General features: G+C 34.7%; 5 protein-coding genes and 1 long non-coding RNA gene across 8 annotated transcripts; 4 read left to right on the forward strand and 2 right to left on the reverse strand.

Moving 5' to 3' along the window:
• Positions 267-3365, reverse strand: LOC18611179 (probable inactive receptor kinase At5g67200). 2 transcript variants are annotated; one of them, XM_007047294.2, is made up of 3 exons: positions 2654-3201; positions 1568-2389; positions 267-1059 (listed from the first exon to the last, which is right to left on the reverse strand). In XM_007047294.2, exons 1-3 carry the CDS (start codon positions 3000-3002, stop codon positions 494-496), a joined length of 1737 nt encoding a protein of 578 aa, XP_007047356.2. In that variant the 5' UTR covers positions 3003-3201; the 3' UTR covers positions 267-493. The 2 variants fall into 2 exon arrangements, with proteins under 2 accessions (XP_007047356.2, XP_017974981.1); XM_018119492.1 differs by having other exon boundaries at positions 1568-3365.
• LOC18611180 (protein IRX15-LIKE) lies at positions 7078-8539 on the forward strand. The gene has a single exon (XM_018119573.1). It carries the CDS (start codon positions 7287-7289, stop codon positions 8232-8234), a length of 948 nt encoding a protein of 315 aa, XP_017975062.1. The 5' UTR covers positions 7078-7286; the 3' UTR covers positions 8235-8539.
• LOC18611181 (probable 2-oxoglutarate-dependent dioxygenase At3g49630) lies at positions 10084-12770 on the forward strand. Its single transcript, XM_018119558.1, has 12 exons — positions 10084-10177; positions 10533-10648; positions 10757-10875; positions 11012-11075; positions 11157-11224; positions 11320-11378; positions 11484-11649; positions 11761-11780; positions 11865-11911; positions 12102-12182; positions 12267-12356; positions 12451-12770. The coding sequence occupies exons 1-12, from the start codon at positions 10144-10146 to the stop codon at positions 12577-12579; spliced, it is 993 nt and encodes a 330-aa protein (XP_017975047.1). The 5' UTR covers positions 10084-10143; the 3' UTR covers positions 12580-12770.
• LOC108661759 lies at positions 13506-16825 on the reverse strand. The gene is made up of 4 exons (XR_001927547.1): positions 15808-16825; positions 14990-15163; positions 14015-14222; positions 13506-13860 (listed from the first exon to the last, which is right to left on the reverse strand). It is a non-coding gene; the product is annotated as an uncharacterized LOC108661759 (long non-coding RNA).
• On the forward strand, positions 18075-22789 carry LOC18611182 (probable 2-oxoglutarate-dependent dioxygenase At3g49630). The gene is made up of 12 exons (XM_007047298.2): positions 18075-20246; positions 20378-20493; positions 20745-20863; positions 20964-21027; positions 21281-21348; positions 21457-21515; positions 21644-21800; positions 21942-21961; positions 22056-22102; positions 22192-22272; positions 22351-22440; positions 22532-22789. The coding sequence occupies exons 1-12, from the start codon at positions 20213-20215 to the stop codon at positions 22658-22660; spliced, it is 984 nt and encodes a 327-aa protein (XP_007047360.2). The 5' UTR covers positions 18075-20212; the 3' UTR covers positions 22661-22789.
• On the forward strand, positions 23267-27434 carry LOC18611183 (probable 2-oxoglutarate-dependent dioxygenase At3g49630). Of its 2 annotated transcripts, none has more exons than XM_007047299.2 (12): positions 23267-23530; positions 23949-24064; positions 24420-24538; positions 24643-24706; positions 25234-25301; positions 25754-25812; positions 25909-26074; positions 26184-26203; positions 26282-26328; positions 26786-26866; positions 26957-27046; positions 27153-27434. In XM_007047299.2, exons 1-12 carry the CDS (start codon positions 23497-23499, stop codon positions 27279-27281), a joined length of 993 nt encoding a protein of 330 aa, XP_007047361.2. In that variant the 5' UTR covers positions 23267-23496; the 3' UTR covers positions 27282-27434. The 2 variants fall into 2 exon arrangements, with proteins under 2 accessions (XP_007047361.2, XP_017975042.1); XM_018119553.1 differs by lacking the exon at positions 23267-23530 and adding an exon at positions 23587-23629.

Here is a 27486-nt window from a genome sequence, read left to right on the forward strand (position 1 = left end):
CCCATATCTGGTCTGTTTTGAAGAACCAGAAAGAAGTCAATTGCGTGGAAGTAATCCATAGCCAGGGCCCAAAGCAGGTTCTTAGGGCAGAGGCCAGCCAGAATTACGAGTCTGGTTCCGGTGTCTCACCAGTCCAGATTGTGGATTGCGTCGGCCACAGTCCAACACGTACCATTTAGATTTAAGAGCTTAATTTGTGGGTTTGCTGGCCTAACAAGTCTTGATTCGTACGTGATCCTCGTTGCATTTCAGAATGAATGCTTGAGTTGAAAGAAAGCTTCTGTAAAAATTTGCTAACAAAAGCCTTTGGTAACATCATATAAACTATCTCAGGTGTAATAGATGACATCGGATCGTCATATACAAAGAAGTTGATTAAATTTCGCAGCTGAGCTTGAGCACTCCACACATAAAAATTCCCATGGTTGATTTCATACCGAAACTCATTGGATGAACTCCAACATGAATTTGCATCAAGACATGTTGACGCATCCTATTGTAATGAATACCCAAATGATGCGCTATCCTCCATCATTGCACTCTCCTTGATCTCCTGTATCATCTTCAACACTTGCCACATTGCCGGCCTCTGCTCCAGCGACGTCAAGCTGCAAACGCTAGCAACTTCAGTGAGCATTCCAAGTCGGTTATATTCCTCGCCATCATCTTCCCTCATTGTTCTGACCCATTCCAGCATGTCATGGGGCACGAGCACCGGATGTTGCGATGGATGTTTACCCGTCAAAAGCTCCAGCAGGAATACACCGAAAGCATAAACATCAGTCTTGGGGGTGAGTCTGCGGCTGGATTTTCGAATCTCAGGAGCTTTATAGGCTGCAGAATCAGGATCTTCTGTGGAAGAAGAGTCTGCAAGGACAGCAAGGCAGTAGTCTGTGAGACAGGCCTCGAACTCAGTCCCAAGGAGCACGTTGGAGGATTTCAAGTTGCCGTGGACGAGCCTTGATGCTTGGTGGATGTAAGCCAGGCCCTGGGCTACATCTTCTGCTATCTTCAAACATGATGTCCAATGAAGAGGTTTTGCCCTTGTTGATCTCGAACCTGTTCATAATCTTAGCATCAGTTATCAGCGATGGATTGACCTATACTTCAATGAACCTGTTCATACTATCCAAGAATTTAACTCATGCTGGCAATAATTCAATCTAGTAAAAGTAACAGAAACTGAAATATACTTACTGAAAGCTACTGTGGTCAAATTCCAGAGTTTTGACTTAAAAAAGACATCACCGTAATTGTCGGTTTCAGGACACTTATGTTCTAAAAGCTACAGCAGTTTTTTCTCATTACTTTCACTACTTTTCGCCATAACTTTAGCTAGCCTAACTCATCCAGAAACCAATGGTTGATTGGCCCAGAACATTACCCCACGCCTCCCACCAATAATCAAACATCACCTTCATAAACGTTGGCCCCACTTTGGTTCTCTTTTACCCATTTTTAACCCTACAGCCGCAACTGTAACCAAAGGCCATAAACTCGGCCATAAAACTCACTGAGTAAACTCAGAACCAAAAATAAAAAAGAAAAATTAAAACTAAAATCATACCATGAACGAGGTTGAAAACGCTTCCATTGGGTTGATAATCATAGATTACAAGCCTTTCTCCTTTGGCTTGGAAATATGCTCTGATCGGCACCAAATTGGGATGTCTAAGCCCTCCAACAGCATCCATATGCCGCTCAAAAACTTCACCGCTGGTTACCGCCGTTTTGCCAGCATCCAATCTCTTCACGGTCAAAATCAACTTCCCGTCGAGCACCGCCTTATACGTGGTCCCCATTGTACCCCTCCCTAATAACTCAGCTGAAGCTCTCATTAATTGTTCCAAACTGTAACCTTCAACTTCTCCCGCAACAAACACTAAATTCCCACTCTTTTTCAGCTTTTGAATTTCGGGTATCACTATTTTTCTATCCGAAACTTCTTCAACTACTTGGGTTTTTGAGTTTCCTAGGTTTGAGTTCGTTACTTCTAATGAAGCTGTTGTTGGCTTTGTTTCTTTTGACTCTACTCTCTTTTTACCGCTTTGTTTTCTGACCAAAGCTAAAGCTAATAAAACTGAAAATATTATCAAAGCAATGCCGATAGTAAACCCCAAGACCACCCCAGTTCTCTGGTGCTTCTTAGGTGAAGACGGAGGAGGTAGAACTACAATCCCTCCGGTGGCGCCGCCGCCGCCGCCGCCCCCCCGAGCCTCCGCGCTTTGCCCTAGCGGACCCGACGCTGAAGAAGAACCGAAAAAAGGAGCACGTGAAGTGCAGGCTTTGTTGATGATCTCCCCACATAAATTAGGGTTCAACGAGAAAGCCGTCGTATTAAACTTGGATAAAGTCGGCGTGACCGGTATTTTTCCGGTGAGATTGTTGCCTGAAACGTTGAAAATAAGTAGAAATGATTGATTTAAAGGAGGAAGCGTTCCGTTAAACCGGTTCCATTGGAGCCGAAGGATGTTTAACCGGTCCAAGGCGGTTAAGTTAGCCGGAATCGGACCGGTTAAATCATTGTAAGAAAGATCGAGGGAAGTTATTCTATGAAGAAGTAAGATCGAAGGAGGGAAAGCTCCAGAAAAATTGTTACGGTCTAAAAACAGGGATTTAAGGTTGTAAAGAGAGGACAAGTCGGGGATCGGACCAGACAGCGAGTTGTTGTGCAGACTGAGGACACGGAGCTGGTCGAGGCGCGTGAGGGAGTTAGCCGAAAATATGCCACGTAAGCCGGAATTCTGGAGGATGTAGCGGACGACACGGCCTTGAGCACATTTGACGCCTCGCCATTGGCAGTAGTCGAAGCGCTCGTTGAGCGCGTAAAGGAGTTTGTTGTCGAGGTCGGCCTTTGATTTAAAGGAGAGGATCGAAATGGCGTCGGATGGGAGGAGTAAGTTGGTTTGCCGAGGGTAAGTAATAGGCTTAGAAAAGCAGGTCCAAAAGAACAAGAAGAAGAAGAAGAGAGGAAGGAAAGCTTGGGAGTTGGCTTTGGGCATTGTTGCTGTGTTTGGATTTGCTTTGTTTTAGTTGTAGGTTTGTTTTCTCATATCCCTTTTGTTTATTGCCTTGGGAAGGAAAGGAAGTAGAATTAGTAGCAGCAGCAGCAGCTGTATTTGGGTACTGGGAAGTCAGAGAGAGTCACGTGAAGGTGGGGAATGGAGGAATTTTGATGTTGGCAGATTATTGTTCTACTTCTACCCTTCTCTACCCCAATCACCAGCGCGTGTTCTCCCTTCAAACTTTCAAATTATTTTTTTGGGTATATACCAGAATAGGAAGTAATGGGTGGGAAGTAGGGACCCAGATGCATACATTATATTTTTCTGTTGGTACTAAAATAAATAGTGGAAGTTGTTGGGTGGTATATGATATCCAAGCCCATTAATTGACACATTCAAAAGAAAACAAGAAGAGAGACATTTAAGCGATTCTGTTCTTTATTTGGTAGTGACTTAAATGTTTAATTTTTTTTAATTGCTCCCTGTCAAAGAAGCATATCAAAATTTAGCTAAAGAAACAACGACATTGAATACTATATTTTATATTTGACAAAATTCATTTTTATTAAGTTTTAGATTCTTTAATGTTGCATAATACTCTCTTTGTTTCTTTTTTTTTTTTTGGTCTATCTTTCTTTCTTGGAATGTCTTTGAGTGACCTCATTTTTTATTTTTTTTAGACATTTAATATTCTTACTTTTTCTACATTATAAATTTTTTTAATGATTTTTTTACATTTTCATATTAAAAAGTATTGAACATCTATATTATATTTCTTTTCAAATTTTAATATAAAATATATCAAAAGTTAAATTATTTTCTTAATCTCTATGAAAATAATAAAGACATTAAAAAAGAGATGGAATGAGTATTATAATGTACTTTTAATATCTTAGCTCTAAATAACTAAAATTTTCCAAAAAAATATGTGAAAAATATTAAAATTTGAGATGTACTACTATTTTTAGAAAGTAAAAAAGTTTTTTTGTTTTTTGAATACTCAAAATAAATGAAACTACAACAGTCAGATTCCGTACAATAACAGTGTAATTAATGTATACTCCGGTCCACAAAATAAATCAGAGTAGAAAAATAGTCAGCCGAAATTAATGAGAGGGCTAATCACGCGCCGTTCGGAGAGCGTAGGCACTTGTTGATTGCATGGAAACCCACTGGGATAAACCAGGACAAGCGTTCGAGTCTTTTGAGTCGGGATGAAGTCAAACGATAGTCAAACAAAATAAGCAGCTTTCAAATTGGTTGGCCCGTGAGTCCGACGAGCCGAGCCACCCTAGGGGCTAAGGCCCTGAGCCTGACGTTGCAACGGTTAGGCAACGTGAAAAGAGCCAGCTAATTTAGCTATGGTTTCATGATTGAGAAAAAGTGGCTTGTATTATTATTATTATTATTATTGTTGTTATTATTGCATTTACCCCCATGCAATAATGAGACATTATTTATTTTTAGCTTTAAGCAAAATTTTAAGACAAAGTTCTTTTTCATTTTCTTATTTTTGGTGTGCTACTCATTACTTGGATTTACATCATCAATTCAACCCTACAAGTATATGTAACTAGTGGTTATCAATCTATTATTATTATGTTTTTATATACACTAATTAATTATTTCATACTTACATCATAACATCTTTGATACTTTCAATTCATTGTTGATCAATTTCTCTATCATAACATCTTTTTATGGTGCAACAAAAAGAATTAGTATTTAATTAAAGAATGGATATAAAGTTAAGCTCTTTAGTCTTGTTTGTTTGAAGTAGTGCCATGAATTATTGTAAGCTGTTTGGCCTATTGAAATGTTGTTAGAAGGAAAAGGTTGCTTTGAAGAGTTTAATTTGCTGCATTTGGTTTATATATATATATATATGTTGAATGGTCCAGTTCCCCATGCATGCATGTAAAATATATTGCAGTTTAAGTTATATTATTTGTAGCTCTATATATATATTGAATGGTCAGTGAACCCTTTGAAAGAGCATAAAAAGTGATAGTGCTTTGGAATTCTTTTTTTTTTTCTTCTTTTATAATTTAGAGTGCTTTTAAAGTTTTTACCTCCAAATGTTAACCAAATAAACAAGGGAAAAAACACTTTGAAATGGGTTTTAAAGTAACCCACTTCTTAAAAAGGGTGAAAACTTGCTTTGCAGGCGTAAAAATGTAAAAAAGAAATTCCAAGTCTTCAATCATCTTTGATGATGCCATGGTGCCCACAATAGATCAATATAAACTTGTGAAATAAAGTAATACTAATAATTTGATTGTTGATGAATGATGATACTAAAGTAATCAAATCCCCCACTGATTATTTCCTCCAAACTCAGCCATGCTTGTTGACAGGAAACCTTTCTGAATTATAAAAAAAAAAATTCATGCTTCCGCAGCCTCCATGTTGTCTCCACTAGCAGTAAGTTGGGTGAATCGCAATGGGTTGTTTTTTTTTTCTTTTGGGTTAAATTGACAATATATTGCATTAATATTCATCATTCAAAGGATATCTTCCCCTTACCTTTTTGAAAATCCCATCCCATCTGCCCCATCTTTCTAAGCTAATGCACTTGAAACAGGTGCCTTTCTTATCACAATCAAGACCCCTATGCTGTTTCCTCTTTTGCTTGTTCTCTTTTTAATCTTTCACTCTATTTTTTTTTCTCTTTGCTCCATCTCAGTAAGGAAAGATTGATGCTTTCTTGACCAAAGAGTGAACGTTACCGATCCACAAAGGTCATGTCAGTGTTGTTTTTTCATGCGAATTATAGTGGTAATTGGGCCATAGCTCAAAGCCTCCCCTTTTTCCCACTCAACTTGAAATTTTCTTGCGCTTTAGCCAAAAAGCATAGGGGATTGTCTTTGTTGTGTTTAGCATCTCTTCATTTTTTCACTTGAAAAGCCAAGCTTTATGTTCGTGTTGCTACTGTCATGAGCAGGACACGAGACTGAACAGTAAAAGAAAAGAGCCAGATTTTCTGACGGTGAGACCCAGGAAAACACTTGGGTAGGTAACTAGAGGGGGCTCAGTCAATGGACCACGCCCAAACTGATTTGTTCAGGGCTTCATATTCTTGTCTTTGCAATCCAAAAGAAAAAACACAAGTTCATAAACATAAAGCCAATGGCCGGCTTTACCTGTCTCATTTTTGGGCCATTCTAAGGATTGACAGCCCCTCCTTGTAACGTCGTTTGAAAGGAAAATTTCAGACAATGCTCTATTATTTTTCAAGTTATTTGATAATCTGGCCTGTTAACTAGTCAAGCTGTTGAGCCATTGTGGCATAATTCCAATGCACCTCTGCAATACTGCATGTACAAAATGATCTGGAATAAGAAATAGGAACCAAAACCTGGTGGGTGGTATTGGGGTTTCAAGCTTGACGGATTGGGTTGGTGGGGTGTCCAAAAATAGGTCTACTCCAAAATCAGGCTCACATTGTTCTTGATATTATCCCGTGAACTTTTCTACAAATCCAATTTAACTGAATTACTCCCATATCCAGATCAGCTGAATTTGGCATGGAAAAATATGGGCTATAAATAATACTTTGTTCATATAACTTTAAGCCAGACATTAGTCAATCTGAAGGCATATATAAAACCAGCATGCTAGTTTGTTGACGGCAGAATCAATACAAAAAAAGCCCACTTAATCTTGTTTATAATGATGCGAATTTGGCATAACCCTAACTCCCAAGGCCATGTTTCTGCCAATGGGAATCTGCAGCAGGTGAATGGTCGCCTTCGATGGTAACTAATTATTTAAGAAATCGTATATTTTTAAAAAGGTTACGTGAGAACTAAACCTGAAATTGTGAAGCAAAAGCGACTTTTGGCTTGTAATTAGTTATGGGGTCGCTACAAGAGTTCCGTCTACCTTCCGCCCCACCGGCCCCTGGACCAACCACTCTGCTCTCAAGACCACAACAAATTTGGGATCAGGTTTTCACCATTCGTCAACAAAAATAATCATCACTACCCAATAAGATTTGCATGGAATCAAAACCAACCAATTTAAAAAATATAACTAAATTATTTTCCCTGAGGTTTAATTTGGTTTCTAGAATATTATTAGGTTGTCTGTAGTGTCACTTCATGTTGGCTAATCCTTTATTGCTTCAACCTTCTGTGTATCCTTCTTTAAATCAAACCCCATTTTATCTCTGTTCTCTCAGGAGTCAAAATCTTCTCTTACGTTTGCAAGAGAGGAGGAAGAAACGGTCCTAAAAGAATTCTTGCTTTTCTCTAGAGAAAGAAAAAGAAAGAGAAAGAAATGAAGAACAGTAACGGTAACACCAAGCTAATCCTCCTCCATCCCTATATCCAAAAACAAGGAAGCTCTAATAGATTATGGCTCCTTGCCTTCATTTCCTTCTTTACCATTGCTTTCCTTCTCACCCTTATATACACCAGAGAGTCAATTTCCGGTAAAACCACAGCCACAAGCACAACCGTGACAGGCCCCAGCTCTGCTGTCTCTGCCTTTGGCGGTGCACCGTTGCCAACAAATGTCATCAACACCCTTCTCCATTATGCTTCGAAATCCAATGACAGTTTCCACATGACATACTCCGAGCTCAAGCCAATCTCTGACGTCCTGCGCAAATGCTCCTCTCCTTGCAATTTCCTTGTCTTTGGCCTAACACAAGAAACCCTTCTCTGGAAGGCATTGAACCACAATGGCCGCACAGTTTTCATCGATGAAAACCGCTACTACGCTGCTTATTTCGAAGAGATACACCCTGAAATCGACGCCTTCGATGTCCAATACACGACCAAGATAAGTGAAACGAGAGAGCTTATAGCATCTGCCAAGGAACAGATTCGCAACGAATGTAGGCCTGTCCAAAACCTGTTGTTCTCAGAATGCAAGCTTGGGATTAATGATTTGCCTAACCATGTTTATGAAGTTGATTGGGATGTGATATTGATTGATGGGCCAAGAGGAGATGGACCCGAAGGACCTGGAAGGATGCAGCCAATCTTCACCTCCGGAGTGCTAGCAAGAAGCAAAAAAGGGGGCAACACCAAGACTCACATATTCGTTCATGATTATTACAGAGATGTGGAGCAGATGTCTGGGGATGAGTTTTTGTGCAAGGAAAACTTGGTGGAACACAATGATACGCTTGCACATTTCGTGGTGGAAAGAATGGAAGAGAACAGCTTCCAGTATTGTCGCAGCAAGAATAATACATCAACAAAAGCTTCATCCTCCTAGTTATTACTTATCAAAGTTCATAAAGATCATCATATACAGTCCCAAGGGGTCAACAAATGGTATAAAGAGGTGAATATGGATTATTTATCATCATTTCAAATTTGTCTAGATCGACCTTTGTTCATGGGGGTGGGGTGTGTGTGTAAAAAATAATTTTTTTTTTTTGGCAATGCAAAATGTAAGTTCATTGAATCAGAAGTTCCAGCACTTCAAATTCTCATTATTTTAAATTCTTCCCCTTGTTCATTTTTGGGTTAACGTCAGAGCAGATGAGCTCTCACAATCAAATTGTGAACAGTTTTATACTTATCAGTCTATTAAATTCCACATTGGTTGAATTTATAGAGTTTTTAATAACGTAAAGAGAAAGCAAAGTAGGGCCCTGGTGACCCATTTAAATGAAGGACGGCAAGCCCGAGAAATAGGGTTTCAATGAAGAAACACCGACTCCCAGAAGGTGACTGATGGAATTGAGACTCAGATTGACTGTAGGCAGAAGATAATTTAGCACATTTCAGCAGTCTCTCACCCTCCACGATGACGTGTTGAAATGCTAATCCAATTTGAAAGGTTACTGGAAAAACAAAGGCAAAATCTCCTAGTATTATGCTGTTTCCACTTCAAAACTTTGTTCAGGTCAATTCACTCTTGTAATTGACTGTCTAATGTCCATCATGCACCTAAGAGCTACTGGTGAAAATTATAGTATATCTTTTTTAGCTTGTACATTGATATGTTTTTGAAGTGAGCTTATCATCCTACAAGGAAAAAAAAATCAATAACTCCAAAGACAAAAAGCTATAAAATTTTGTACTATTTGCATTTAGAACACATTGACATTGGTAAAGACCAGGAATGCAAGTAGTTGAGCTTGACTGGTTAGTGACTAACGTTGGGATTTTCTTCTGGCTCATAGTTAAGTACTCTTTTATGAGATTCTCTCATTCTCGAGTCTTAGATCAAAATTACACACACACACACACATATATTATATATATATATATTATATTATATAATATATATATATATAATATATATATATATAGTAATAATAACTTTTATTTATNATATATATATATATATATATATATATATATATATATATATATATATATATATATATATATATATAGTAATAACATACAACATTTTCTATATAGTTATATGTACATGCCTTAGTTTATTAGTGAGACCTATATTTTTTAGTGTGCGTACATTGACCTAATTAATTACACATGTTAATGCTTTAATTTATTTGTGAGATGTTTATTTAATTGTGATTTTGGTAAATTGCCATACGTTTTTTTCTTTTATAAAAATGTCAACTCCAAAAATGTTTGAAAGTGATTGACCTAAATACCCCTATTTATATCAATCAATTTATATTAATTAAATTAACTAATCTAAAAGTAGTTTTTTTTTTCTTAAATTAACAAATCTAAAAATAGTTGACCTAAAATATCGTAATTAAATTAATTACAAATTTACAGCTATTTTATTTTTAAATTTTTTTTGTTAACGATAGTGGTAGTAAAATGTGAGGTAAAACCCAAAAAGCCACTTAAAATACTTTAAAAGGATATTTTGATCTTTTTTATTGCAAAATGATATTTTTAGTCCCTATTGTTAACATCGTTAGTCAACAATTAAAAAAAATAATACTTAAAACTAAATAAATAGTTTAAGATACAAATGTCTTATTAAAAAAAATCTACTTATATTCTTTTCCAAAACTTAATAAAATTTATTGTAATATTTAATAAAATTAAATATTTAACGGAGAAGAAAAAAAAACTTTATCTCGTGGGCTGGACGTTTACTCTTCCATCTATATATTTGGTCAGATTTCGTCCCATAAGGCCGCAAATTGCAGCTGCAGCCCAATAATTTCTGTCTATACTCCTACACCATGGCAACCAACTTCAAATCCATCCCCGTAATTGGTAATAATTGAGTCCCTAATAAATTCCCCTTCTGCTTCAATTTATTCATGTTTCCGTTTATATCATCTTGCTCTTTGTTTCATTTTAGACATCATCGTCTACATTAGTCCCTGAAAATGTTTCTGTTTTTTACTTTTCTTTGTGTCAAGTTTTAAGGTTTGATATGTATTGTCTGCACGGATTTTTGCTAAACTAATAGTTCTTCTTCAAAGTTTGATTTATATGTTAATGTCTTGATATATTAGCTCGTAAAGTGAGAAAATAGAATGAGAATTTACTTGTTATAGTAAAATTAACGTTGGTCAAACTGATGATGACTGAATCATCTGCATTTTTTTTCCTGGCAATAATGCAGATATTGCTCCCCTGTTGGCCAAGTGGGATGATCCAGGAATGGCTCAAGATCTCGCTGTAGGTGAAGTTGTCAAGCAACTCGATCAGGCTTGCAGGGAGACCGGCTTCTTCTACGTGGTAATTATTGCAAGCCACCGGCTTTGTTTTTTTTTTTTTTTTATTGAATAGTTTACCTTTCCTTGACTCATTAAATTTTCGCAATGTGTTTGCTTCATCATTGACCAGAAAGGTCATGGTGTCCCTGAGTCACTCATGGAAGAGGTCAGAAGCATGACTCACCAATTTTTCAATCTTCCCTATGAAGAAAAACTCAAAATCAAAATGACTCCAGCTGGTGGATACAGGTTATATACGCTATTTGGTATTTATGATAATAGTTTTGGGCCTAATTCATTAGCAGCAAATAAAACCTGTTATATTAATTATATGTGGAAATTAACTCTACTCATTGCAGTGTTGAACCTAACGATTTGGATGCAGGGGATACGAAAAGCTTAAAGAAAATATAACCAAAGGCGTGCCTGACTTGCTGGAAGCTGTCGATGTAGGTGAATAGTACACTTTGTATGTCATTTTAAATCTACCGCTCATTAACATTTTGTGTCATTTTTTTTTTGGATCATAGTTCTATAAAGAAATAAAAAAGGGGACGTATGGAACTTATGGAGAGATTATGGCAGGATGTAATCAATGGTAAGTGGAAATCAGTGTCGTACAATGATATACTAGGATCAATAAATTTTTTTGTTCTAGTTATATTATATCTTATGATCCATTTATTTTTATAGGCCACAAGATCCTCCAAACTTCAAAACGAGGATGGAGGTGTATTTCAGCCTTTGCACAGGCATGATTTTGCCCGGGAAATATCGATTTTCTTTTCTTTCCAATGAATAAGCTAGCTAGTTGATCAGGGCAGACTAAATTTAATTACGGTTTCCTTTTCAATTAGATCTTTCAAGAAAAATTATGCGAGGGATAGCTTTGGCACTAGGAGCATCACCGGACGAATTCGAAGGTGAAAGGGGTGGAGATGCATTTTGGATGGTTCGTCTGAATGGTTACCCTGGAATTTCCCTTGTAGATGGTCAAGACGTGCAAGAAAATGAGATTGGATGGTATGTGTCTAGATCTACTTTAGTCTTTATCTCTTTGGTGTTTTATTACTTGGGCTCTTATGACTTAAACTTATTTTCTTACTTCTTTTTGTGTTTTTCTGTCTGCCTCAGTGGGATTCACACAGACTATGGTAAACTTTCTCAAGTTTAGCTGGTTAATAAGTAGCTCAATAATGTGAGTATCATACTAGTATTTAATACATTATCTTTCACAGGTTTGCTATCTTTGATTAATCAAGATAATGATATCACTGCACTTGAGGTACCCTCATTATAACCCTATTATTATATTATATCATATCTATCTATAAACTCTTTTGAATTTTGGGATTTTATTTATTTGGTACAACATAGTTAAAATTCAAAACTAAAAAGAAAGACTAAAAATTGAAGTGAAATTCTCTACCTAAATCGCTCATCTGTTTGTATGATTAAAAAATTTTCTTTGCCAGGTGAAAAACCTTTCCGGTGAGTGGATACCGGCTACTCCAAGTCCTGGAACATTTGTTTGCAACATCGGTGACATGTTAAAGGTAGGTGGAATCTATATATTTCTGTTAGACATCTATATATTGGATGAACATTATTCCTACAAATCCTGGAGAGAGGTGTTGCAGATTTGGTCCAATGGCTTATACGAGGCAACTCTGCATCGAGTAATCAACAATTCTCTAAAATATCGAGTCTCCGTGGGTTACTTTTACGAGGTTACAGCTTAGACCTTGCAATCAATTTCTTTTTTTTTTTTTCTTTTTCTCAATGGTTCACTTAATTAAATGATAAATAATCTTGTACAAACAGGGGAATCTGGATGCAGTGGTGGAGCCTTTGGGAGTGTGTGTGAAGAAATGTGGTGGAAGTCGGATGAATGCAAGAGCTGTTTATGGAGAGCATCTGATAAACAAAGTCAAGACAAACTATGCAATGTAGGAGGTTTCCTACCCTTCCAAGCTTGTTAATTTATTACCCTTTGGCTCTTAAGTTTTCTTGATCCAAAGCAATGAGGCTTGGGATAAGAGTAAATGTTATTTGAAGCTTAAATATGTCTGGAAGTATGAGCAATCTAAATTGATAAATTAAAAAAAAAATAAAGCACATGTCCGTATTAATTGTTAGTTATCTAAACATTGTTTTCTTTGGATACAGTTGTCTAAGCATTAATTGCAGTGTTGTCTCTGGGGTTTCAACTGACTGGAGTCATGCAAATATACAGTCACTTCAAGATTAAAATAAGCCTTTTTCTTTCTTTAGAAAGCATGTGGTATCCTTTTCAAGATTATTATGGTGATCTAATCATAATCATAAAGTGATTTAAGATCATCGTACTTGACATAATTTACTTAATAATCATGTGATAAGATTGTTATAGTGATCTAATCATAATCATACAGTGATTTAAGATCATCATATTTGACATGGTTTTACTTAATAATCATTAATCAGTAAAAATTAAAGATCATATTTGGTATCATACAAAAATCAACTATCATTTTAAATAAAATACCAAAATAACCTGTTTAAAAGTTAATAAACTAATAATTTTAAGAGTCTGTTAACATTTTAAGTTTTAAATATGTTATAATTAATCAAATCAATAAATAAATATAAAAATTATATTTATCTTTTATAAACTAATTTTTCAACTTTTTAAATTTAACAATTAATCTTTGAATAGGAAGATTAAATTAATTATAAAAATAATAATGAATTTGCTACCATAACAAAGATTATATACATAACAAAAGAACATATATATTGGAATAAATACGTAATACATATCTTTTGAGTTGGTCAAAGAATATTTGATTGAGTAAAACCTTACTATGTAAAAATTATTTTTATTTTAGAAGGAAGTAAGGTAAAATTTTCCTAATTAGTTTACAAATTAGTCTAATAAAAAATATTTTTTCTCCCTTTTTATATGGAAATGCAATCATCTAATCATTCTCAATAGCGATCACTATCACGCAAGATTATCAAATTCTTACCAAACATGAATGATCTAATCATTGAATACAAATCACTATAAATTTTGAGATGATCATCTCATAAATTCCACCTTAACGTAATCCGACACGTGTGCTTGATAGTTATCCATTCAATCTCTTTCTTCATTTACCTCAAACTTTGGAAAATCAAATCAAATCCAATGGCAAATGCAAATTTACCAGGCTAAAGAGTCCAAGACCAAATCACATTTTCATTGCTTTCCTGTTATGATACAACATTAATGTTAATAAATCTTGTAATTTTAAAAAAGTAGGCTGTAGTTTTATCGGATTATAAAACACCCAATGATAAAATAATTGAAATAATGCAATAAAGGATGGGAAAAAAAATTCAGCAGGCTTGGTCCAATACTAACTCTTTTAGCCGCCTCTACCCTCTTTCAGACTTTCCAGCAACTTGACCAAAATTTTCTTATCCAAATCATTCAGGGGACCTTACTCTATCTGAAACGTCAGCCTGTGATATAACTATGGACTCCAAGGGATTAAGCATCGTCGACTTGGTGTTAGTTACACCAGTCTTTCAAGCAAAAGGAGGTCTACTGAGTGTTGGTCACCCCAAACCTTACTCATGCATACAATATTATCAACATTTCAATATAAATACAAAGATATGTGTCAAAATCGTAGAAAAAAAGAATTCATCAGGAAAACAAAAATAAAATCCAAGACAACAATTCAGATGCATGCACCAATATTGTTTGGTACATGCATGCATCAATTTTTATTAGACCACTAAGGAAGCGAAAATTTATTGTGCAACTGTAGAGAACAGAGCACATAATAAGCAGAAGAGACAACAAGCTGGATCAAAAATTTAACACAAAATAAAGGGTGAAAAGAGAAAAAAAAAAAGATCAAAACATTGATGAATTGTTGACCCAGGTTATGAAAAGTTTTTCCATAGCAAAAAACCGAAAATACAGTGTTTAGCTCTGAAATTTAACCAGATTTGCAGTATTTTGACCAAATTCTTCTTTGATACCATCATCTCAGAAAATTAAATAAAAATAAACCAGCCATCGAAACTGTCATAATGCATAAGATATATATATGCTTTCTGACAAAATCAATAGATATTCGTTTTCGATCCAATCCAAGTCCAAAACAGTAGAGTTAGAATCCTAGTCAAGCAGATGTCCAATCTCAAACATGTTTATCACAATCTGACATCACCAGATTTGTTTAAGATGCTACGTACCTTTTCATTGGTTCGAAAAGCTAGGTAATTAAGGAAAGATTAGTCTCAATCAAAACAAATCCTAATTAATTAACAACGTTGTTAGCCAAATAATTAATCACATGCAATTATTTGGTACATTGGCGCTTACCTGGAAACAAGTGGATAAATCTATGTGGATAGCCATTTACAGATTGTCCTCATGAACTTGATGGGTTTGGATCAATTTTAGAATGGTCTCTTGGTTCAGTGGATGGTCTATCATCTAAAATTTTTACCGTACACACTTTTAAGATGGTAAATGGTCCTAAACACCCCACTCATCCTGAATCCAAAGATTGGATTGTAAAATCAAATTTTGGGTATATAAAAACAAGTTAAATATCTACAAATTATAAGACTTGGGAGTGTAGTAAGCTAAAGAGCTATTTACTTAAATGGTTTATATCCAATACAGATAAAATAGATAAATATATAAATAAGCGATCAATAACAGTAAATTATTTTTTTTTTAAATAAAGAGATTTTATTGGAAAGGAATGAAAAAAACACCAGCAGAGTGTTAGTGTCATGGGCTTAGAACTTTAGCCAAGTTTCGTGTAGAACTGTAGTCTCGTATTCGTAAGACTAAGCAAGTTTAAACAAGGTTTCTTGATAATCAGCATAGAAACGTAAAGTAAATAAATATAAAGAAATAGATTTGAGAGAATAAACAAGTATTATTGCTCTAATAAGAGAAAAATAAAGTACCTAAAATCTAAGCACAAAGTAAATTACTTGATGAAAAAAAAAGTCTACCTAAGGTGGCTATTCATAGTAGCCTACTTAACTTAAACTTTGTACGCAAGTAAAAGTAAATATGGAAGCATCTAACATAAACTTTCTTGAAGTACAAGAAAAGTAAAGTCTTAAAACTATGCCTCCTTAATCAATAAGAAAGACTTTATTTTTAGAAAGTATTCAAGTTACCTTAGAATACTTTGATAGGTTGCCAAGGCGACAGCTAATGGACCCCTACATGTGGCCTGGTTTGACAATCCAAACAGGCTAGACTAGTAACTGATTTGCGAACCGTGACATTCTTTCCCATTTGATTTAAGCAACGCCTTGGTTGCCTCGTGGTCTTTTTCCACCACAATCCTCATCAAGCTCCCCACAAGCGTCCTGAGTGTGTTTAAGATAGTTTTTCTCCAACCGTTTCGAGAACACTTCCAAGTTGGGATGTGTTTTTTAGTGTGATTTACTAGTTTGTGGTTGGCCAATGTCATCCAAGTACACTGCTCCTATGTGTGCAGTGTCTTCATTTACGACACACACAGAATTTGAGCTTGACGCGCAAGTAATGTCAAAACTCAGTGAATCAAATCTCTTTTACCCCGTAAGGAAGTCATGGAACACGTCTTCTCAGTACTTGTCTGCCATCATTACGTCTAGCCTCACATTGTGGCGAATTAATTGATCCACCGTGTTGTGCCATCCTTTGCGAAGCTCATTATTATTGGACCGCAACTGCTCGACACTGTTTTTAATTTGTTCGAAGTTGCTCCACACCTCATGATTGTTAACTGTCTCACGGTGAGATACGCGGTTATCTAGTGCTTACAAGATGTCCTCAAACTCATAACGTTTCGCAGTATGTGTTTGTGCAGTTTCCCTGTTTGCAACACTCACACTATCTTGAACCATGGCGTTCAAATGGGATGCAGTCTGATCACCAATTGATGTCATTTTGTCTCTTAATCTTCAAATCGTGTGATACTTAGCTTTGAAAAGTGTTGCTCTAATACCAATTGTCACGGACTTAGAACTTTAGCTAAGTTCCGTGCGGCGCTATGGTCTCATGTTCGTAAGACTAAGCAAGCCTAAACGAGGTTTCTTGATGATCGGCGTGGAAACGTAAAGTAAATAAATATGAAGAAAGAGATTAGGGAGAATAAATAAGTATTCTTGCTCTAATCAAATAAAAACAAAGTACTTAAGATCTAAGCACAAAGTAAAGTGCTTGATGAAAAGCAAAGTCTACTTAAGGTGGCTATTTATAATAGCCTACTTAACCTAAACTTAGTGCGCAAGTAAAAGTAAATATGAAAATATCTAACCTAAACTTCCTTGGAGTACAAAAAAAGTAAAGTCTTAAAACTATGCCTCCTTGATCAACAAGAAAGACTTTATTTTTGGAAAGTATTCTAGTTGCCTTAGAATACTTTGCTTAGCTGCCAAAGCGATAGTTGATGGACCAAATTGGTTCAACAGTCCATACGGCCTAAACTAGTCACAGATCTATAGACAAGGACAATTAATCCATACTGAGAATTACAACCTATGCTAGATGCCACTAGAAAAATCAAAGGAATCTAGCGACAGAACACTCTATAATAGAGGGCATTAACCATAAAAACCACAAAGCACCAAAAAAAACAGCAAGACCCCGTGTACGAAAACAAAATGAAAAATCAAAACAGAACACCAGAAAATTAACACCTAGAAGAGAACATTCCACCCAAAAAATCAAAACAGAAAATCAGAATGATATCAAATAATAGATGAATAAATGAATCGTAACGTGCATGTATGAAATTTTTTATAGTGCTCATGAATTTAATACAATATTTGAATGTAATTTACATTATGATAATAAAATATTATTATTTAATATTAATTTTAAAAATATTATAAAATCTTGGGTCAATTCTAGATCCCATTTTGACCATGCTCAACCCTACTTGCAGTACATTTCTTTTTTTCTTCTCTCTCTCCAAATGTTCTTTTTTTTTTTTTTACTCCCTAAATCTTTTCTCAACAATGTAAGAAAAGAAAATACAAGAAAATTAATCTGAAGCAGCCACACTTCAGTATATCTATAACATAATATAAAAGGAAGACCCAAATGAGCTTCCAGGTTGAACTACGTTGTGGCCTTCTTTGGATGACACGTGGCTAAATAATATTTTAAGTATTATGATTTTTACTTATAAATGACTTTTAAGGAATGACATGTGGCATTGTAATTTGTCTTTGTATGGAGGGCATTTTAGGGTTTTAGTCAAGAAACTGGTACCATTCGGGAATTTATGTGTAAATTAGGGGTAATTTTGATTTTTTATGTGTAAAGGAAGGGTTTCTTGGGTTTTTTGATCAAAAGGGGAGGGGCATTTCAAGTTTTTCCCTACCATCTAGAAGCTTCCCTTCATCTTTTTATCTCTTTGGTTTTATCGCTTGTTTCATACGTATTTTTCTCTCTCTCATTCTTATTTTTAATTCTCACGTTTCTCTCATCTGTTTTTCTTTTCTTTCTATCTGCCTCTTCCTCTCTTATGTTTGGTTTTCTACAATTTTTTCCTTATTTTCTCTCTCTACCTTTTTGGTTTGCTTCACTATGGTATTTTGATTTCTTCTCTTTGATTGTGGCGCATCTTCTGTTCTTTCATCCGTTATTTTCTACTAGTGTAGATTTGTTACATTTTTTGGGTTGTTCAACCTTTTTGCTTCTACAACCGGTTGAGATTTTCAAACCTTTTGGTTTGAATGTGTTTTTCCTATATTTGTGTTGGTTTCGATTCTTTGCATTTTTCTGGGTTTTTGTATCTGTTTTATGCATTTTGAGTTTTTTACGTGGTTGAAGTTTTGAGATTGTTTGATTTTGGTGAATGTCTTTTTGGTTTTGTCACCTCTTTCGTACTTACATTTATCCGGCATTGTTTGGTTAGGGTTTTAAGCCTCGCTAATATTTTACATTTATGGATTTTTTTTTGGATATTTTAGTTTTATTACTCATAAATTTTTTTGTGAATTTCTATTAGCAGGTGTGGGTTAGATTCGATGCATTTTGGTTATTGTTATCGGACTTTGGTGCCTTCTTTAACAATGATAAGTTTCAGTACATTCTATTTTGTCTTTTCATTTCTCAATATTTTGATTCTTTCATAACGATGTAACTGGTTTCATGTTTCTCTGATTTTTTTTCTTTGTTTTTACGTTTATTTTGATTTATAATTACTGATTATGTTTACATTCTTTGTGGCATGCAGGTGAACAATTTTAATATCTATAGTTTTATGCATTTTTTTTACTTGTATATTTTATTTGAGTTTTTTCATTTTATTCTCTTCATATATGTGTATCTACAGAGTTTTGAGTTTTGCTCTTCAGTGATTTCATAAACTCTTCACAGAGTTTTTTAGAATAATATTAAGTTTATTATAAAATTTTTCTTTTTATTTTGACTAAAAATTAAATATTAAAACAGTTTGTATTATATTTTTTCTTTTTACAAAATTTTTTACCTCAATTATTTAAAAAATATTTATAAGCCCGCAGCAAAGTGCGGGGTTCTTTCTTTCTAGTAAAACATTATTCCTTTTGTGTCCTAAGAACGGACATGTGTCACCAGCTGATGAGTCTAAAAGTAACTCTATATATAATTGTTTATTTATTTTCAACACCAAAAGGTTTTACCTATACAAACAACACAAACTAATAAACAAAAACTAGAAGGAAGAAAAGAAAATCTGCAATGAAACTAAAGGAATTAACAATTAAACATAGATATAATCACAAAAAAAAAAGAAGAAAAAAGGAATATTTTTCTTCAAAAACAAAAATTCAAAGATCACATACTTAAGTTAGGTCATTTCTATCCATATATAGATGAAAATTGTGGCGCAGACAGAAAACGATGACCGACAGAGAATCTTGAATTCTCTAGACGGGAGGTGCAATGGAAGAACAAACAAAAAGGAGAAGCGATAACTGAAGAAGAGATAATATATATCTTCTTTTTTATGTCTAGTATATGTTGTGGCCATGTGCTCATGCATATGGTGGACCATGTGTCTGTCCAAGATATATTAAAAACCAGTATCAATAAGACATAATTGAGGTAGTTAGCTAAGCCAATATGTTGTGGGGCTAACTAAGATCTTCTGAACAGACCAAATTGAATTGAAAAAATAGATAAATAAGTTATCTAATTGGAGATCATATATAGATCCCAGCTGGTTTTAAGAAAATAAAAAATAGACAAATAAATCAATTCATAACTTTGAGTGTAAAAATATAATAATATTATGAGCTTTAACATAAACTTTTGTTGGAATTGAATTTCCAGTTTTCTGTGTTCAAGTTCAAATTTTCTAGCGCAATTTGTTGGGACGTCGACGGCTATATAATATATTATAGTTTCGTCTTAATTGGAAATTAAGCACGCGAAGCGGCGGCTCGACGTATTTATTTTTGGCGTATACCAGCTTCCATTTGTCTATATATTGGACGAGGAAACTCGGGTTTTTTTGTAGCATCGTAGGCTTAGCTAGCTAAAAGTAAAAGCTACGATTGAAACAGAGAGAGAAAGGCAAGAATACTAGCACCAGCAAACATGACCACTGACTTCAAATCCATCCCAATCATCGGTAATTGCATTCCTTGCTTCTCAAATTATTTTCAATCAGAATGTGGCTAGTATTACTATTTCAATCGAAATGCAAGAAAATGTGGTAATTGAATTCCTTCTTAATTTGTTCTTGCTGGTGTTGGGAAACAGACGTAGGTCCTCTTGTGGCCAAGGGGGATGATCTGAAAATGGGTCAAGACCCAGATGTACGTGAAGTTGTCAAGCAACTGGATCAGGCTTGCAGGGAGACTGGATTCTTCTACGTGGTACTTTCCCGATTGCTCGTCATGATCAGCAAGCAACTCAGCATATATATCCTGTTATGTTTTAGTTGCTTCTTAATCCTCTGCTAATTAACAATATCGGAACATGACGCCCAGGTTCTCATCCTGGACGATAAGATAACAAATAGTTGCCCTAATATCAAACATTTTTATGTGCTCTTAATTATCAAGGAAAATGTTCCAAGATAGCCTCATATGTTCTAATCTTATTTAATTTTTTATGCTGATAACAGAAAGGTCATGGTGTTCCCGAGTCCCTTATCAATGAGGTCAAAGATGTGACTCACAAATTTTTTAATCTTCCCTATGATGAAAAACTCAAAATCAAAATGACTCCGTCCCGTGGATACAGGTTAATTTCTTTTAAAATAAAATAATATATATATATACACATGTATTTTTTTAAAAAATTATTATTAGAAATGACTTAATAAATGTTTTAATTGCTACAGGGGATACCAAAAAATCAAAGAAAATATAACCAAAGGCGTGCCTGACTTGCAGGAAGCTATCGATGTGAGTATTCGCATAACAATATGGTTGTAAATATTACAGTAAAGAATAAATTTCCCTAAGATAATTTATCATTAAATATAATTATTATTCCTATAATGAAAATTTTTAATCGGTGATTATTGACACTGATTAAAGTACTATTTATAATTAATATATTATCTCTCTATTAAAATGATTATTTCTTTTTATTTATTAAATCATATCTTTCTCCAGTTATTATTAACTTTATGCATGACATTTTTTTTTATGACAGTATTATAGAGAAGTAAAAAGACGGATGTACGGATCACTTGGTGAGATTTTGGAAGGATGTAACCAATGGTATATACAATTAATTTATTTTGTGTAGTGCATTTTAAATTGAATTTTCTTGGATATTATCAATAAATATGTGGTATTTTCCCTTTCTAATCAACCATTTTACTCTAGGCCACAAGATCCTACAAACTTCAAAGCTTCCATGGAGGAATACGTGAGGCTTTGCACAGGCAAGCTTCTTCTGTCTCTGTGTGCTCCAAAGATTCATTTTCTTCTGCTTTTCATACAGTACGAACTCAGCTAGTGATCTCCGATCTTTAAAAATCTTGATTTGGTAAATTTGTTGGTGCTATATCAGATCTTTCAAGAAAAATTATGAGGGGAATCGCTCTGGCATTGGGTGGATCGGCAGATGAATTTGAAGGTGAAAAAGGTGGAGATCCATTTTGGGTCATGCGTCTTATTGGATACCCTGGAAAATCACCAACAAACGGCCAAGATAATGACATTGGATGGTAATCATCAATTTATTCAACAAAATATGCAAAACCATTAAAGCTTTCTTCATTTCATTACCGGCCCATATTAACCTAGGCTATTATCTTCCTTATTTTTCTTGGTTTCTCTATCCATGTCTTTCGACCAAACAATTCCAGTGGGATTCACACTGACTATGGTAATTAAATCCTTCAACTTCAGTAAGACTATGAATAAATTAACAAATAATTATAATTATTACTCTCAGTCTTATTATTATATTGTTACAACAGGTTTGTTGACATTGATTAATCAAGATGATGATATAACCGCACTTGAGGTAATCTATACTATCTTACATATATATTAACTCTTAGATTTAATTACTATAAATTAAGGAAAGTTCTCTTTGACTCTATGCTGTTGCAGGTTAAAAACCTATCTGGGGAATGGATACCGGCTACTCCCATTCCTGGAACATTTGTATGCAACATCGGTGACATGTTGAAGGTAAAGATGAACTTATATCTATATTTCCCATTGACCTTTGTTGGATCATACTTTACAAAGCCTGGAGGCATGTTGCAGATATGGTCCAATGGCTTGTACGAGGCAACTTTGCATCGAGTCATCAATAATTCACCGAAATATCGAGTTTGCGTTGCTTATTTCTACGAGGTTAGGATGTTTCGATTTTGTTTTCATTATTTAATTAGCTTCTTCTTTTTAATTAAATTACTCAATTTGGGTGGTAATTAATTTGAAACAGCCAAATTTCGATACACTGGTGGAACCCTTGGAAATGTGCGTGGAGAAGAGTAGGGGAACTCGGCTCAAGGAAAGAGCTGTTTACGGACAGCATTTAGTGAATAAAGTGAAATCAAACTTTGTCATGTAGATCATCAAGCTCATCTTCTGTTAAACAATCTTGATGAGAATAAATGTTTCAACACCTTTCCTATATGAATGTATAAGGGATTGATATCCTCTTATGATTAATAAGTTTATACATAATTTACTTTCTCAATTTCTCTTTATGAATATTCATAAATACAATGTTACTAAAATATTAGGTTTCACTTCTAAACATTTTAAACATAATATAGATTTTTGAGTTAACTAATCTCCTAAATTAGAAACCTTAAAACACATTTTAATTTTCTTAAAATTTTATGTATGATTTATTAGTAACATTATAATTACTCTTTCACCAACTGTTTATATAATTTTAGAAGGTTATGGATTTGTATTTGGTATATTATCAGTATATAAAAATAAATAATATTTTTATTTTAGATTTTAGCATTTAGATCATTGAATTTTGATCGTGCAAAGTTGATTTACAGTAAGGTGCGAAAAAAAATAAAAGAAAAGGAAAATATAAAAGCTGTGCAAGCCAAATTGATTGCGCAAACAGGTGAAAAGGGGTTACATTAATGATAAAAATGGTGAAAGTTAAGCGGTTACGTCCGTAGTGGACCCATTGCAGCAAAAACAAAGTGGATAAAGCCGAAAAATGATATCAGCATCCTCGTCTTTCTATGTACCAAATTGATATAAAAATAAAATTTTAATTCACAATAATATCATCGAATCTTTGCCAAAATTATTCATCGCTCTTTGTGAAGTCAGTTTTGGGTTTTTGTCGTACCTTGAAACTGAGTGAAACTGTGAGAGACAGACAGACAAAGATAGAGAGAAGAAGTGAAGAACAGAACATCATCAACTCCATCCATGGCCACCGACTTCAAATCCATCCCAATTATTGGTAATTAATTATATATCCCATGATTTTCTTTTCCCCAAAAGTTATCTATATTTTTGATTAAATCATAGGATTCGTTTGCTGGCTCGTCGTTCAATTAAGGTAAGTTTTACCTCCAGAAACAGTTGGTTTACTTTTATCTTTGTTATATTTTAAGTTCAAGTTCTATGGTCGATTGAAATCCAAATCAGCATTTTGAATGTGGAATCTGGGTATCAACCAAAAGAAAGAAGGTTGATTAATTTATGGCAAAAGCATAAGGAAAATGAAACAATGTAATTTATTGTGTAATATATTAATTTAAAGACTGCAGCTGCACATAAACTTATAAGTTTGAAAATCTTAAGCCTGTTGAATTGTGATTATTTTTGGATTCATATTTTCATCGGTTTTTTTTTTTAAAAACAAAATTGTGATATAGATATTGCTCCTCTGTTGGCCAAGTGGGATGATCCAAAAATGGCTCAAGACCCTGGTGTATGTGAAGTTGTTAAGCAATTGGATCAGGCTTGCAGAGAGGCTGGGTTCTTCTATGTGGTAAAACATTCACTTCTGGCTTGTGATTGAATTTATCTCTTCTTCCAAACTCAAATGGAATGTTTTCATTAGTTTTTCACTAATATCAATTAAAGTTTTCTGTATATCTTGGGGATAGTCTGTTCAAACTCTAATTCTGACCATAACCTTCTGACTTCTGTCAAAGTATGTCAATCATATTTTATTAGATTTAAATGAAGAATAAACCTGTGGATGGCTTTAGCCTGCTTTCTTGTTTTTTGCTCAATACCCAGTCAACTAAACACTACAAATTTATTTTTCCCTTTATTTTTTTTTCTTTCACTAACAAGGCACCGGATTTTTTTCCCCATTTGTATGCTTCCTGATCTGGCAGAAGGGCCATGGTATCCCTGAGACTTTGGTGAAAGAGGTTAGAAATATAACACACAAATTCTTTGATCTCCCATATGAAGAAAAACTCAAGATCAAGATGACTGCAGCTGCTGGATACAGGTTTGTTTAATGAAGTAGCATCTATATGTAAATATTATTGGTTTAAGATTTGTCACTACTGTGTATAAATGTTGTTGACCCATTATGCTCATATTTTAATGCAGGGGATACCAGAGAGTAGGAGAAAACATAACCAAAGGCGTGCCTGATATGCATGAAGCTATTGATGTGGGTGTTGCTTAGCCACTTTATGTTCCACCAGTCATTTACATTGCATTGCTGTCTATATAGCTAGGATTGTGATTGATTTTATTTCCTTATTGCGAGGTGGCAGATGCTGCAAAAAATTGCAGTGAAAAATTTTCGTGTGTTTTGTTTAATCTAAAGAATGACAATAATGTATACGGACCTTTGACATAGAAGTTCTCTGCTGGTGCTATGTAGCTAATATTAGTAAATCATCTCATAACAAATTTTTGGAGTTATCAAACCATACTATAGAATAGATACTTCAGAAAGTTCCGATAAGTTCTTTGCATGAACTATCCCAGGGGCAGTCCTGAAACAGAGGTTTTTCTGAAGTGTGTTATATGAACTATCTCAGGGGCAGTCCTGAAAGAGAGGGTTTTCTGAAGTGTGTTATATTATTTCTGAAGTGTCAGGAAATTATTCTCTCATAAGTAGCGCACATATGCAGCTTCTGTATCATACAGTTCTTATACTAGTACTTCTTTGTATGCTATTTTGGGTGACAGTGCTATAAAGAACTAAAACAAGGGATGTATGGAGCTCTTGGCAAACCCATGGAAGGATGCAATCAATGGTACGTGAAACGAACTAGTGGTTTCTCTACTGTTTCCTTTATCCAAAATTTTCTTATGCAGTATTGGCAGTAATTATCATCAAATGATACTGAGATTGATAAAACTTTTGAAGGACCTTAAGCAATCTTAAAGGTGAAATTTTTTTCATAGGACCTAGTATTTGCTAGGGCTAGTTGCTCCTAATGAATCTGTCATGCAGAATTAATTAATAAATAGCCCTAAGCAATTGCAAATAGGTTATATATCTGTCTCACAATGATAACTGATTTGCCAAGTTCTTGGGATTAATGGTACTTACAATTTTGCGCATCCAGTAGTTGGTCTGAAAGTTTGGAGGTTTAGTTTAGGAGTTGATGTTTCCTTTTTGAAGTTTAAGTTACTGACTGGATGCTAGATGGTTTTGGTAATAATGAGGTTGCTCTGTCCCTTCATCTTGCAATGTATTTGACAGGCCACATAATCCTCCAAACTTCAAAGAACTGATGGAGAGTTACATCAGCCTCTGCACAGGCATGCTTGTCTTGTTGCAGTATTTGTGTTCTTTGTCTTTCATAAGTTTACTTGGTAGGAAATTCATGGCAAATTTTGGTTTCTTGGTGCTTTCAGACCTTTCAAGAAAAATTATGCGAGGAATCGCTTTAGCATTGGGTGGATTACCGGATGAATTTGAAGGTGAAAGAGGTGGAGATGCGTTTTGGGTGATGCGTCTTATTGGTTACCCAGGGGTATCAACAGCAAATGGAAAATGCTCGCCAGAGAATGACATTGGATGGTAATGGAATATAAATGATTGTGGTTTTGCCTTGCCTTTATTGGCCTTTAAATATGTCCTTACTACCTCTCATTCGCTTCTGCCCATGTCTTCTGGCCAAACAATTCAGCGGAGCACACACTGACTATGGTAAAACTCTTAAATTTAAGATAACAAATGACGAAAAAGATTTAAAAAACCATTCTCAGTTTTTAATGTTTGCAACAGGTTTATTAACATTGGTTAATCAAGATGAAGATATTACTGCACTTCAGGTATGGTTCTAGTTCCCAGTTTTAACGAAATAACAGAACTAACCTATTGTCACCAATTCTCTTGATTGGAAGTGAATTAACTAGTTAATCGAATATCCTATTTAGCCTTTTTTTTCACTTCTTTTAGCCAGCAAAACATGTCTTCTTTTGTCATTCTGAAGATTTCTCCAGCTATTATTGCTAATTTTATCTTGTATAGAGAGAAAAAAGTTGCTACTTGATGGAAACATCGCTTGCTTGATTTTTCTCCATTGTTGCTTTGTTAACCAAATCAGAGACCAGTTGCTTGTAGTGGTGGTTTTCCGCTTCTTTCTCCAGACCTAACAGTATATATTGGATGGTTTCACATTGTTAACAGGCTTCTGGTTTTTGCCTAATTCTGTCTTTGTATGTACTGCTGTTTGATATCCTGACTGCTTTATTTTTCCACAATAGTTAAACTAGAAAGGTTGTGTAGGTGAGAAACCTATCTGGTGAGTGGATCTCGGCTCCTCCAATTCCCGGAACGTTTGTCTGTAACATCGGAGATATGTTGAAGGTACATTGACTCCATGCCAAAAGTGGATTCAAATGTTAATATTTCTGTGGTATCTATTATGTCATCCTTACAAGTTTGGAGGTGGTGCAGATACTGTCCAATGGTTTATACGAGTCAACTCTACATCAAGTCATCAACAGTTCCCTGACATACCGAGTCTGCATTGCCTTTTTTTATGAGGTTGAACATTTACTCAAATTGGCTCCTTTTTATTTTTGTTGGCTTTCTTGAATAGTGATTCACCATAAATGGTCCTTAACTGAATATTCTTGTTTCTGCAAAACAGCCGAATTATGATGCAGCAGTGGAGCCTTTGGAAGTCTGTGTACAGAGGAGTGGCGGAACTCGGAAGTTTGAAAAAGCTGTTTATGGAGAGCATTTAGTTAGCAAAGTTCAAACAAACTTTGTAATGTAGTAGGAGGTTTGGTTTTTCGGTCCAAACTTTTCATAGTCTCACTGTACATTGACTAAGATTTGTTTCAAGTTGCATTGATGAAGTTTGAGATGAAAATGATTCTTCAAACTGTTCAGAGTCGATTGAGGAAATAAATAATATGCCTTTCAACCACAGAAAACTGAAACTATTGTTTGCAACAAATAGATGTCTTGGGAATTTCCGG

This window comes from Theobroma cacao, chromosome 1 (assembly GCF_000208745.1).
Source record: "Theobroma cacao cultivar B97-61/B2 chromosome 1, Criollo_cocoa_genome_V2, whole genome shotgun sequence".
Lineage (NCBI taxonomy): Eukaryota > Viridiplantae > Streptophyta > Magnoliopsida > Malvales > Malvaceae > Theobroma > Theobroma cacao.